At 36.0% G+C, this 11,965-nt stretch overlaps 3 protein-coding genes across 3 annotated transcripts; all 3 read left to right on the top strand.

The window, feature by feature from the left end:
* Positions 1-8,211: 8,211 nt before the first annotated feature.
* Positions 8,212-8,468, top strand: GCK72_011682 (uncharacterized protein; the record flags this gene model as incomplete). The annotated part of the gene is made up of 2 exons (XM_053728619.1): positions 8,212-8,353; positions 8,398-8,468. 2 exons carry the CDS (start codon positions 8,212-8,214, stop codon positions 8,466-8,468), a joined length of 213 nt encoding a protein of 70 aa, XP_053588196.1.
* An 894-nt stretch (positions 8,469-9,362) lies between these two features.
* On the top strand, positions 9,363-9,629 carry GCK72_011681 (uncharacterized protein; the record flags this gene model as incomplete). The annotated part of the gene is made up of 2 exons (XM_053728618.1): positions 9,363-9,510; positions 9,559-9,629. 2 exons carry the CDS (start codon positions 9,363-9,365, stop codon positions 9,627-9,629), a joined length of 219 nt encoding a protein of 72 aa, XP_053588195.1.
* A 1,099-nt stretch (positions 9,630-10,728) lies between these two features.
* On the top strand, positions 10,729-11,096 carry GCK72_011680 (uncharacterized protein; the record flags this gene model as incomplete). The annotated part of the gene is made up of 2 exons (XM_053728617.1): positions 10,729-10,879; positions 11,020-11,096. 2 exons carry the CDS (start codon positions 10,729-10,731, stop codon positions 11,094-11,096), a joined length of 228 nt encoding a protein of 75 aa, XP_053588194.1.
* Positions 11,097-11,965: the final 869 nt, after the last annotated feature.

Raw genomic sequence — 11,965 nt, 5'->3', positions numbered from 1 at the left:
CAAAGAAATAGAAAAGGAAACTTTATTGGAAAATTTGCAAGGATCTAACAGATTTTCAGATGTTTCTCTTCTAAACGAAAATTATGCATTAAGGATACTAGGAAAATGAATTCGAAACCGGAAATGTCAATCCAACATCATTCTAAACAGGAATAAATAAATATAATCGACTAGAAATCAAGACCATTTTTTAAATATATAAACAGGGACTAGAAAGAGCGGAAATGTCAAGTTCAAATTAATTCAAACAGGAATAAAAGATGTTTTAACTATACAGCTTCCATTAAATATGTACATTAAACATCACTCAACATCTATTTTGAAACTTTGTGGGTAATTATGTCCCAGACGTCCACCTTCCGAACTTTGACATTTCCGGTGGTCTTATGGAAAATTGAAACAAAAGATTTTGAAATGAAATGTCACTGCTTTTGGGAGCTCGAAGCTTTTCAAATAATCGGGGGATCTGGTGATGCATAACAACAGAATTTCTAGGTACCGTTCTCTCAACTGTGAATAATCAGAAGAAGTCAGAAGCAGTCAGACGAATCTCTAGTTTGTACCTTATCATGTGTATCTGGTAGTCACGGGATTTGAAGATTTAAATCCGCTTCTTTTTGTCTTAGGATTAAAGATACATTCAACAAAAATCTTAACAGGAATTCATGTGAGAAAAGATACATTTTTTTGTATTCAATTAAGAATACAAAAGATACTAATTCTAACAAGACTAAAACGCATGTCATAGCATAATTTAAATGCTACGAAATTAAAAAAAAAAGAAATACTATTAAAAACCAGAGCAAGCAAAGCGTAATCCTAAATGAAATATGACATGCCATTTTTGAATTTTATGAAAAAGCAGGAATTACTTTCAAGCATTATAAACATAAGAGCAGGAAGTTGGACTCTAAACTTTGAGAAATCAAAAATGCATGGAAAAAGGTTTGCAGAGCTACCTAGACTGACTGGGGAAGGACTCCTAGTCTCGATGGAGGTATGGGTCGGGATATATCACTAGGACGGAAATTTTGTACTGATTTCAAATCTATATTCCAATTTTGCAGAACAAATTTGTGAAAAAGTTATTCAGGTTTTTGTGTGATCTCAGTACTAAAAATGGAACCTTTGAACTCACGTCAATCGTGCAACCAGTAGAAGGATTGAAATGAAAAAACGGAGGAATACTTTCAGCCGTTTTTTTTGAAGAAAGGTATTTTTTTGACGAATTTCGAAGTTTTTGGTGGCCGGATACTCAAAGCTCAAGTTTTCCAACAATATAGGTCATACATAACCCGAAACTCTATCTTGACTCGAGATCCTTCCCTAGTTAGATGTTGTCTTAATTCTTTGTATTTTTTGAAAAAAGCCTATCCAGAATTGTACCTTCTCAGGATTGCTCCTTTACAGAACTGCTTCTATCCTAATCGGATAGCGTTTTCACTTAAAGAAAGCTCCCCAAGAGGTTTCATTATGTTCTTAATGGTTACATACCAAAAAAACAAAAAACAGTTATGTATGACCTTTCAAAGTTTATGACTATTGTCCCAGTTCTTCCAGAAATTGTTCCAGGAATACCACAAATTTTTTTTTCACAAATAAATTTTCATACATGTCCATACGTAGTTCCTTCGCAACAATTTTTGATCTCCCGAGTTTGTTTATTTCTGTGTACATAAATGTGTCGACGTTTCGTGACTTTCATAATTTCGTTTATGTTAGAGAAAAAAATTGCAAGCAGACATGATAAGAAGGCGGTTTTTGATTCTTGGTTTGGTCTGAAATTCGTAGTTTTGTAGTCAAGTGGTAGATAGAGGTTGATCGGTCTAGGAATGTGGAAATTGAAGACTTAGAAAACGAAAAAACTCAAATCGGGGTATGAATGGGAAACAAAATCAAAAAATTATTTAAGTTGTTTCAAAGATACATTTTAATGGAAATCCGAAATGAAATGAGGGAAAATCGGTGGAAATAATAGCTTTTTTTCAGACAAATTCTTTATGTCTATATTTCCAGATGCCCGAAATATCCTTGTCTGCAAAATTAATTCTTCTGGTTCAGCTTTCGGTCTTTTCGTCTATCTATTAGTATTCTGAAGCCGTAGGAAAACTTAAATAAATTTCTTGGCAATCCGAATCTGAAAAATACTGAAAATGTGAAATTCAGAAATATCCTGAATAAATAATTCAGACTACTCTCATTCAGTTTAATAAACAAATTCATTCAGAATTCTGGGAAAGTCTTTTTAATACATTCATTAATAATTTTTCTTTGGGTTTTTTTTTCTTTTTTCCCAGAACTCAGAACCCATACATTCAATTGAAAAGTTTCTTTCATTTCGTTTTTTTAATGAATAGGGGAATCCCTATCTTTGACCCTTTTTCAATGTCTCCTTTCTTTGTGTCTCATTTAAAATTAATAAGAGCATTCAACCATTCAGGCCATTCAGACAACCAAAAACGCAAATAACTCTAAAATGTTTCAAAAAGGGGGGGGGGGGGTTAAATGAGAAGAAGGGAACGTTTTTTAAATAAAAATTAGGTTAAAAGGGATATGGTTTAATAAAAAGTAGTCGACTAAAAATGGGACAACTGAAAATTTGGATTTTTTTCGAGAATCGTGTACTGCAGGGGTGAACCGGGTTGAATTAATTCCTATAAACTTGCCCATAAGTAATTTATCGTCAGTACTGTAATTGAAGCACGTCTTCACTCGGGAAGGTCGTGTAGTCCGTTTGGAGATATGATATGTGAGTTATATCATTGGATAGCTGAAATTGCACTGATTTAAAATATATATATTCAGTTTTTGCCTTTGAGGCCTGGTATTCGAGAAAAACAAGGTCAAAGTTTAAGAAAGAAGAAGCCTAACGTTCCAAGCACTTCAAAACGTGGTTTATATGAAAAACCAAGTCAAAAACTTCAATTTATATTAATATTTAAAAATTTGGTTATGTTTTCAGAGGGTTATAAAGATTTTAAAAAAACGTCGGATTTTTTTTTCAAAACATTTTTTGGAGACCTTTGGGCCTAAGGCAACACTGTCGTTGTGTCCGAATATCAAAAAATTCTTGTCCGGATAATTACAAAGATTTGAAAATCGCAAAAGGTTTTGCATGTTAAAAAGTTAATAGAACCTATCAAACTGAACTTAAACTTGGGTTTTCTTGAATACCAGGCCTCAAGAGCAAAAACTGAATATATATTTGGAATCAGCGTTTTATCAGCTTTCCAATGATATAAAATACGTTCCATAACTCTAAACTTACTCCATGACTTTCCCTAGTCAAGACTCCCCTTTCTTGTATTTTTCTTACTTTTTTCAGATTTTTACATTTTTCGTTAGGTTATTTGTTCAAGCCTGTACAAATCCCACTTATTTTTCAAAATTTAATATGTCGATAGTCTTGTAAACTGTTGTTTCAAAAACTTCAGGATACCCAAAAGACTCCTTGTAAAAACAAAAGCTTCAATTGCAGTATTTTCTGTATTTTTGAGATTTCATTTCTCTAAAACCCACAAATTCTTGGAAAAACCCCCTGTTTTCTTCCCCTACTTTCTTTCTCCATTTTCTTGGACTCTGCTCTCTTCTCCCTTCTTAAAAAGATTGAAAAGAATGTTGCGATGTTGCACGCAACATTCCTTTCAATTCCCCGGAAAGAATGCGTGTGCGACGACGACGACTAGAAGTCAACAAGAAGAACTAAATTGGATTTTCTTAGATGGAAAAAAGAATGGAAAAAGGGAGAAGAAAGAGTCCTAACAGAGGAGCAAGAAGATGTACGCAAAAAGGAGTGTTTACTTTGATCATGGAAGGAATAAACAACTAGTGCTAATGGAAAGTTGGGATTTGAAGAAGCACATTTAAAAGCACCCCAGAATTGAAAAATTAGAGTTTTCAAAATCCGGTTTTTTTCAAATATTGAAAATGGAAGAAACAAAGAAGCATGCTACTTACTAGGGAAAGCCCTCGACTCGGTCTGGAGATATGGAACGGTACTTATATCATTGGAAAGCTGAAGAAACGCTGATTCCAAATATATATTCAATTTTTGCCCTCGAGGTCTGGTATTCGAGAAAAACGAAGTCATAGTTTAGAGAAAATAAGAATTATTATAATTTTAACATGCGAAAATTGCAAAACAATTTCAAAAAATGTTTCACTTGTCAGAATATCCAGACTTTGACCACATTTTTCTCGGATACCTAGACTCGAGGGCAAAAACTGAATATATATTTGGAGTCAGCGTTTTCTCAGCTTTCCAATGATATAGATCACATCTATACTAAGTCCATGGCCTGAGTTTGGACCCCTAACAAGTCATTACCTTCCTAACATGTTAAAAATGTCGGCAGCGTGGCGTAGGCCTCGAGGGCAAAAACTGAATATATTTGGAATCAGCGTTTTCTGAGCTTTCCAACGATATAGGTCACGTCCCATATCTCCAGACCGAGTCGAGGGCCTTCCCTGGTTAGAAATGGAAAAAATGGACAAGTGGAGCTAACTTACCAAAAACAAACGACTGGAAATTCAAGAAAAAAAAGTAACTAATTGTTTGTGAGGTTTAGAATGAGAAGTCTAAAAAAATCATAAACAGTTGCAGAATAGAAATCTAGAAGTTTTTAAAGATTTTGTGAGCTTATTAATATTTAGCCAGGTGACGATTTTGTATCTTTGAAATACATTCCATTTACTTTTTATTCATTTCATTCAATTTACACCTTTTTCACACCAAAATCGTGTTTTTTGACCAAATCTGTTCAAATTTCAGTAATTTCGGTCTATTTTAATGCAAAATTAATGAATTTTTGAAACACTAGAACACTAGAAGTGATTTTCAGTGATTTCTTTTGATTTCTAAAAAAAATGACGAAACACCAGAACTTTCATCGATTTCTATGGTTTTCGTTGTATTTTAAAACATTTTGATGTATAAAAACAGATTTTAGACAGTTTTCCTCAAGAAAAATCAGCAATTTTACTCTTAAAACCTTAATTCCAGACACCGGACTTCACTAGCCGTACAGAAAATCGGTCAACTACAAAAATGGGGATTTAGATATTATCTCTATATATCCCACAACAGTTTGCATTGTAGAACAACCACTGACAGATACCATGACGCAGTCAAAGTTCCCAGTTTTCTTCTGCAAATTCATTTTCCCCAATATTCTAGCCTTTTTAACATTTTTTCCTTTAAAACAGAAAAAAATTCGATTTATGACAAGACAAACCTGCAAATTTTTATTTCCCCTTTCACACATCCAGCTTAGCCTAGTTCTTTGACCAGTAGCACCTGCAAAAAGCTTTGCAAAAAGAAAGCTCTCTCCTTTTTTTCTTTTTCTCTTCCCTCCTGATTGAAAATGCAAGGCAAAACTCCCGGAATAGAAAAAAGCGACATTCGACTAGAAGTCGAACATAGTAAATTGGATTCGTTTCAGGAGGGGGACACTGACAAGACCAAAGCTCCCCTTCTTTGACGCATCTAGAAGATTAGGAGAACATGAAACGAGTCGAGAAAACTATTTACAAACATTTTTCAGGAAATGTGGACATGAGAGATGCAGAGAGTATATGTATAATGAATGATTGCTCGGTGAACTCGCTTAAAACTCAATCTTATTAGCTGAAACATATACCAAAATGTAGATCTTAACGAGTTCTATGTCACGGGCCGGGGAAAAATGGCGAAAAAGCGTCAAAGGCGCGCCAGAAATTTTCAAAAATCAAATTTTTACCAGATTCTAACGAAGAATGAGTGAAGATTGAAGATTTTGAGTCAAAAAACAAAAGGAAAACGCGTCAAAGTCGCGCCAGATATCTGACTGGGGCGCCTCCGGCGCGTTTTTTCGACCATTTTTTGACTGAAATTCAAATTTTTAGCATACCTTCAACTAAACTTTCGAGTTTTTCAATGCAAAATTGACAATAAGAGGAATAACCGTAACGTGAGAGCGAGTTCACCTGGCCTAGAAGCAGACAAATATCGGCCCCCGTTCCCTCTATTCTTGTCGTCCGGACACCAAAAAATCGGGCAAAAAAGTTTCGTGAAATTTGGTCCTGTATTGAATTACCATACCACCAGTGCCATCCATATACTAGAAATTCAATACTATAAACTCTTGTGGAGGGAGAAATAGAAATAGACAAACAAATTGAGAGAGAAAAAAGAGAAGAAAGAAAAAAAATGAACAGACCAGGTGAACCTGGTGATAAGAATAAAAAGTGAATTACCGTAAATAGACAGACTTTTTAGTTTTGTCGCTAATAAGTAGAAATTGAAAAATGAGGACATCAGAATTTAAAATTCTTCTCTAGAGCTCTACCCCTCGAAATTCGATTTCAGACGAGAAATATCAGATTTCGAATTCTGGCATTGTATTTTCATATTTTAACAACCTCGGATTGCGGTTTTTTAAATTTGACGACAAAATTTATAACTATAATCAAAATTCAGGCGAATTCCTGACTTCTAACTTTACATTCCAGATCATGATATCTGATTTCCGGGGGTAAAATTCATGTTTTCCTTAAGAATACTTACAGCTCCTTAGGATTCCAGATCCCGGCTAAGACCAACCGTGGAGACCGCCCGTCCTGACAAATGTTCATTTTATGTTTATTCCATCTTCATCTCTCCACGTCTTTTCATATCTCAATGATTATTTGCATTTTTCCTGAAAACCAAATTTTTTAAACTCTAATTCCAACTATCTCTCTTCCCGAACTCCGTCCTCTCCCTCGGAGTTCGGGAAGACCATCGCTTTTTCCCCCGAACAAACTAAATATTTACTTTTTGCCGCGCGTTCTTACTGTACTGTGGGAGACAGTTCAGTCAAAAGGAAAAACTTCATACACTTCAAAAAAAAGCTCAATGACCCCGGGGCGGTTACTCGAGTATGGTTTGATCTCTTTGAACAATATAAATATTTGCGTGGTTTCCGATGGCGGGAGTTCAGGGTTACGGTATTCTAGGAATATGGATATAACTATTATGATAGTGGTAGCACCTGCAACAGAGAAACTGAAAACGACGACCTAGTAATCCAACAATAAAATGTTGGCCAGCACTGAGCCATTCCAGATTTTTCCCTTCTAAGAACTGTCTCATTCTAAAACTGTCCCATTTGATTCAGGGTTGTAATTTATTATAACTAAATGAAGCTTCTCGGGTATATTTATTTCAGTACCCCAATTATAGATTTCGAAAAGGGCGGTTCCAAGAAGGTTTAGTTCTGAAAAGGACCGGGGTTAAGCGGAATTCCACCTTCCGCCACTTTTTTCCATTCCCCTTTCCGCTTTCCGTTTTTCATTTTTAATTATTTTCTGTGTTTTATCAAAAACTATCGTGACAACGTTTAACAGTTCCATGGTTTTATTGTTAACCATAACACTCCGAATAGTATGTTCTTTTCAGAAAAACCAATATATTATTTATCTCGCCCCGGTAAAATCTATAAATCTTCGACACAAACTCCTTTCGTGTCAAAAAAACGCTCTCTTCGCAACAATTGTTCACTTTCTGTTGGTTTATTTGTGCAGTTCTCTCCCATCAAGAACGGAAAATATCACTTCGAAAAAAGAGACGGGGGAACTCTGCTCCGACCATCAAATAGAACTCGAGTGGTCTAAGACGAATGTGAGTGTTCTCCACCGTGGCAGGGTTACGATTTTTTAGGACAAGGGGAAAAACTTTGGCATGTCTGAAAACTAAGGGGCGGAGCCAACTCCCAATTAGGATGTGCCGAGATTTTGAAGAAGATATGGGGTGGAGCCAAGAGTTTCCAAAAGTTTTCCAAAATTGGACAAGAAACTTGGCATTTGAATCTCATTTTCTTGTCTTTCTTACTAGGGAAGGCCTCGACTTGGTCTGAAGATAAGGGACGTGACCTATATCATTGGAAAGCTGAGAAAACGCTGATTCCAAATATATATTCAGTTTTTGCCCTCGACGCCTGGTGTTCGAGAAAAACGAGGTCAAAGTTTTGAAAAATGGCATATTATTCCAAACTTTGACCTTGTTTTTCTCGAACACCAGGCACCAAGGGCAAAAACTGAATATATATTTGGAATCAGCGTGATTTCATCTTTTCAATTATATAGGCCACGTCCCATGTCTCCAAACTGAATTTATGGTTTTCCCTAATTAGTTCTCGGAGATTTAGATATAAAAATTTCTCAGACCTCTCTTCTTCATCTACCTCAATCGCCATGTCCAAGATTCTCTCGGTTCTCTTCCTTCTTTCTATAATCTTTGCCATGTCTACTGATGCGACTCAAGAGCTCTGTGAGCAAAAACGTCTAATTCCCACTGTCCTTTCAATTTGTGGAGCGCCTTGTGGAAATTTTAAGGGTTAGCTATTTCTTAAACTGTTCCGTCTAAATCTGTTGTTTCAGCACTACAAAATATGTGTCATGAAAAGAAACTCCTGAGCGATGTTCAAGTCAAGTCGGCGTGCTGCCCTTAGGAGTGGACTCCTCTCTTATTTTGCTTCTAAGCACACAAGTTGCTTATATATTCTCATCTCTGTTTTTTATCGAGTCGGCCAAAATAAATTCATTACGTTGTTTGTCTTTTAATATGTTTCAGATTTATAAGGTAATTAATAATACAAAATATAAGGTACTTAATAACGCTAAAATTTTGAACTTTGACCATGTATTTCTCGTATTTCAGGTATCGACGGTTAAAACTGAATTTATATTTTAAATCAGCGTTTTTCTGAGTTTTCCAATGATGTAGGTAAACTGAGTCCATTCTCCATATATAAAAGTACATAAAGTCTCGAATACTGCAATTTTCTAGACTCTCTGTGTCTTTGTTATACAATTCTCTAAAAAATAAGTTTTGTTTACGGCAAGCGGCTAATAAAACGATCAGAACACTATGATGTCAAAACTTTATCAAGTTATATGTGTAGGTAAGAGCAAAGTACTTACACATATAAGTAACTGAAAAGTTGTCAAACTTGCTGAAAGTGCTGAAAATTTGTGATAGTTTGGAGCCACATTGGAAGCTCATAACTCGGTGTTAATCGAACTCCAGAACTCAGAGCTGCAAAGCCATACTAAATTTTCCTCCGAACCCGTTCATCCCACAAAACTCGAAATTTCTATGCCATTTCTTCCTTTACAAACCTTTCGTAAACAAAAAACGGCAACATTAAATATTGGAGAGACTGAAAGAGAAAGAGACATTTTGAGTTTGTCTGTTCAAGAGTTTAGAAAGAATAAAAGGGCGGAACGAGTGGTATAAAAAGGAGAGAATGATCAGGAATCAGGAAAAGTTTTTTGAGTCTTCCTAAATAATCCACACTGATTTTCAGATCCTCCTCCCTAACTACCTCAACCCTCTTCCCACAATGTCCAAAATTGCCGCCTACCTCCTCCTCACCATCATGATCATCTTCAGCCTCACCGGGATCTCCGAGGCTGCTGCTCCGTGTGCTTCTAAACATCTATATATTGTGGCGTTGTCTGTCTGCGGGACTACGTGTAAAAATCCTCATGGTTAGTGGTATTTTTCGACTTTCGACTTTAATGGAATACTTTTTGCAGAGCTCCACAGACATTGTCTCAAAAGAAGCACCTTCGATTTCCAGGACATTGAAACAATTTGCTGCCCCTAACTCGAATTGCTTCTTATTCACAAGGTAGCAAAAAAAGAAACAAAGAACTATATTCATAGTTTTTTGAATATAGTTTTTTGCTTTTTTTAGTGTCTTGTAAATAGGTTCAATAATTTTTTTAGTTTAAACATTTTAAGAATTAACCGATATTTTTCTTTGTATTTTTCATGTTCTAAAGCGTTTTAACTAGACAGCTAAAGCGCGGAGGCGGGGGAAATAAAAGTAAACATCAAATGAAATTTTGTCTATATGGAAAAGACAAAAATGTAAAAGTATGGGGGTGTTACGGTATCACTGATTGTCCCACAAAGTAAATTATGTATAAATCATACAGAACAAAAGTAGACCTTCATTTTTGTAGTTGACAACTTTTTTGTACGGACACTTCCTTGAGAGTTATGGTCATGAAAGCTCAAAAATCTCAAAAAAGACGATTTAAGGGAGAAATTACTTTGTCGATATAGAACTTGCTAGGGAGTGTCCGTACAAAAAAGTTGTCAACTACAAAAATGAAGATCCAGGTTTTTTTCTATTCTCTTAAAAAAATCAAGAACATTTGATCATCCGGAACGCAGTGGCACGTTCTCAAAGTATGTAAATTTCATTTGAAGCCAGTAGTAGTGATATTTCTATAATAGATTAATTTTTTTAGTGTTCTACGACTTTTATCCAAAAATAAAGAAATTTCAGTTGACCCCTCAACTTTGAAAAAAAGTCAAATTTTCTCTACTTATGCCCAATAAGACCGCTCCACTCGTCGAACTGCTCCCCGGGGATTAAGCAAAAATAAACATTTGCTCCTTCCTTTTTGCATAAACTTTTTTCCTCATTTTTCACTTCCTACGCATCCCTTCATGCCAATGACCAGTGGGCGGAGTCAATGACCTCGAACGAGAGTTCGAGAGAGCGCAGACATTCCTAAGTTCTTTGGTTCCAGGGGAGGAGTCGGCGCCTTTGGACACTCCATGGGGACTCTTATTGTTGCGATTCTTTTTCTTTTTCCTTTTTTTTACGTCAGAATTTTTTCCGTTTTTTTCACGGATTTCAAAAAAAAATTTCCAGCCTCCGTCCTACCTCAGCGAGTACACCTACCTCAGCCATGTTATCCACCAAGACCCTCGTCTTCATTCTCGTCGTCCTTCTTGCCATTTCCACCGTCTCCTCGACCCCAAGTGGCGGAAACAAGTGCGGTCGCATTTTGATGGGCCACATCGACGCCATTTGTGGCAAAGATTGCGACGAATCAGCCGGTGAGTCGTCATATCACGCTTTTTACAACCGCGCTCTACCGAAATCGATGAACTGAGAGACTCAGAGAAAAAGAGACAAGGGCTTTTCGGTGGAGCGCAGTTGTACGAACTGTGCCGAGTTAAATGTAATTTTTTTTCAGAGTTCTGGAAACTCTGTGCCCAAGGTGACGCATACTCCGAAGACGACATCCGCCAGATTTGCTGCCCTACAGCATGAATGCGGCTTTTGTCTTATTTCCAGTTGAATAAATAATTAAATTGTTAAATTTTGTTTCTATAAAACTATTTCAGATTATAAATTGCAGTGCGAAGCAGCGTTAATAAGCTGGAGCTGTTTGTTAAAAAGCGCGTCAAAGGATAAGTAGACGGCGGAATGCAGAATAAAAAGTCATTTTTAGAAGACGATTTTGGCGGCCTTATACTGTTGTAAAAAGCTCCTAAAAATAAAATAAAATTTGGTAGTTTTGTTGCAATAAAACCTTAAAGAATATAAGGAAATTCAAGTAGGCAAGCAAACTTCTTATGATGATATCCCCTAGGCAAAATACGAAAAAATTTTAAAATGACGGAAGACGGAATATTAACTCTATTTGAAAAAGACAAAAATTTAAAAGTATGGGGTGTTACGGTATCACGGCTTGTCCCAAAAAGTAAATTATGTATAAACCATACAGAACAAAGGTAGAGCTTCATTTTTGTAGTTGACAACGTTTTTGTACGGACACTTCCTAGAGAGTTATGGTCATTTTAAGACAACATCACTATTTTGCACTGAAATGGGACGATTTAAGAAGAAATTACGTGGGGATGGGAATCAGGTTGAAAAAACTAGAATTTCAGAAATTCAGGATTCTGGGAACACAAGGAAATATGAAAATACTCCATCGAAGGGGAAAACAGCAGTAAAGTGTTAATAGGTACCTTCTTAGGAATGCGCCAACGGCACCCCAACTGCGTCTAAAAGAACACAGTAACCTGATCAAACTACAGTACCGAGCAGTAAGATATACAATCTGGCATTTTTCAGTTGAAAATGACCAACTTTGAGGGGGTGTTACGGTATGTCTATTTGTCCCACAAAGTAAA

This window comes from Caenorhabditis remanei, chromosome III, assembly GCF_010183535.1.
Source record: "Caenorhabditis remanei strain PX506 chromosome III, whole genome shotgun sequence".
In the NCBI taxonomy this organism is placed as follows: domain Eukaryota; kingdom Metazoa; phylum Nematoda; class Chromadorea; order Rhabditida; family Rhabditidae; genus Caenorhabditis; species Caenorhabditis remanei.
Note: the sequence above shows the minus strand (reverse complement) of the source record. Positions and strands in the feature narration are given on the sequence as shown.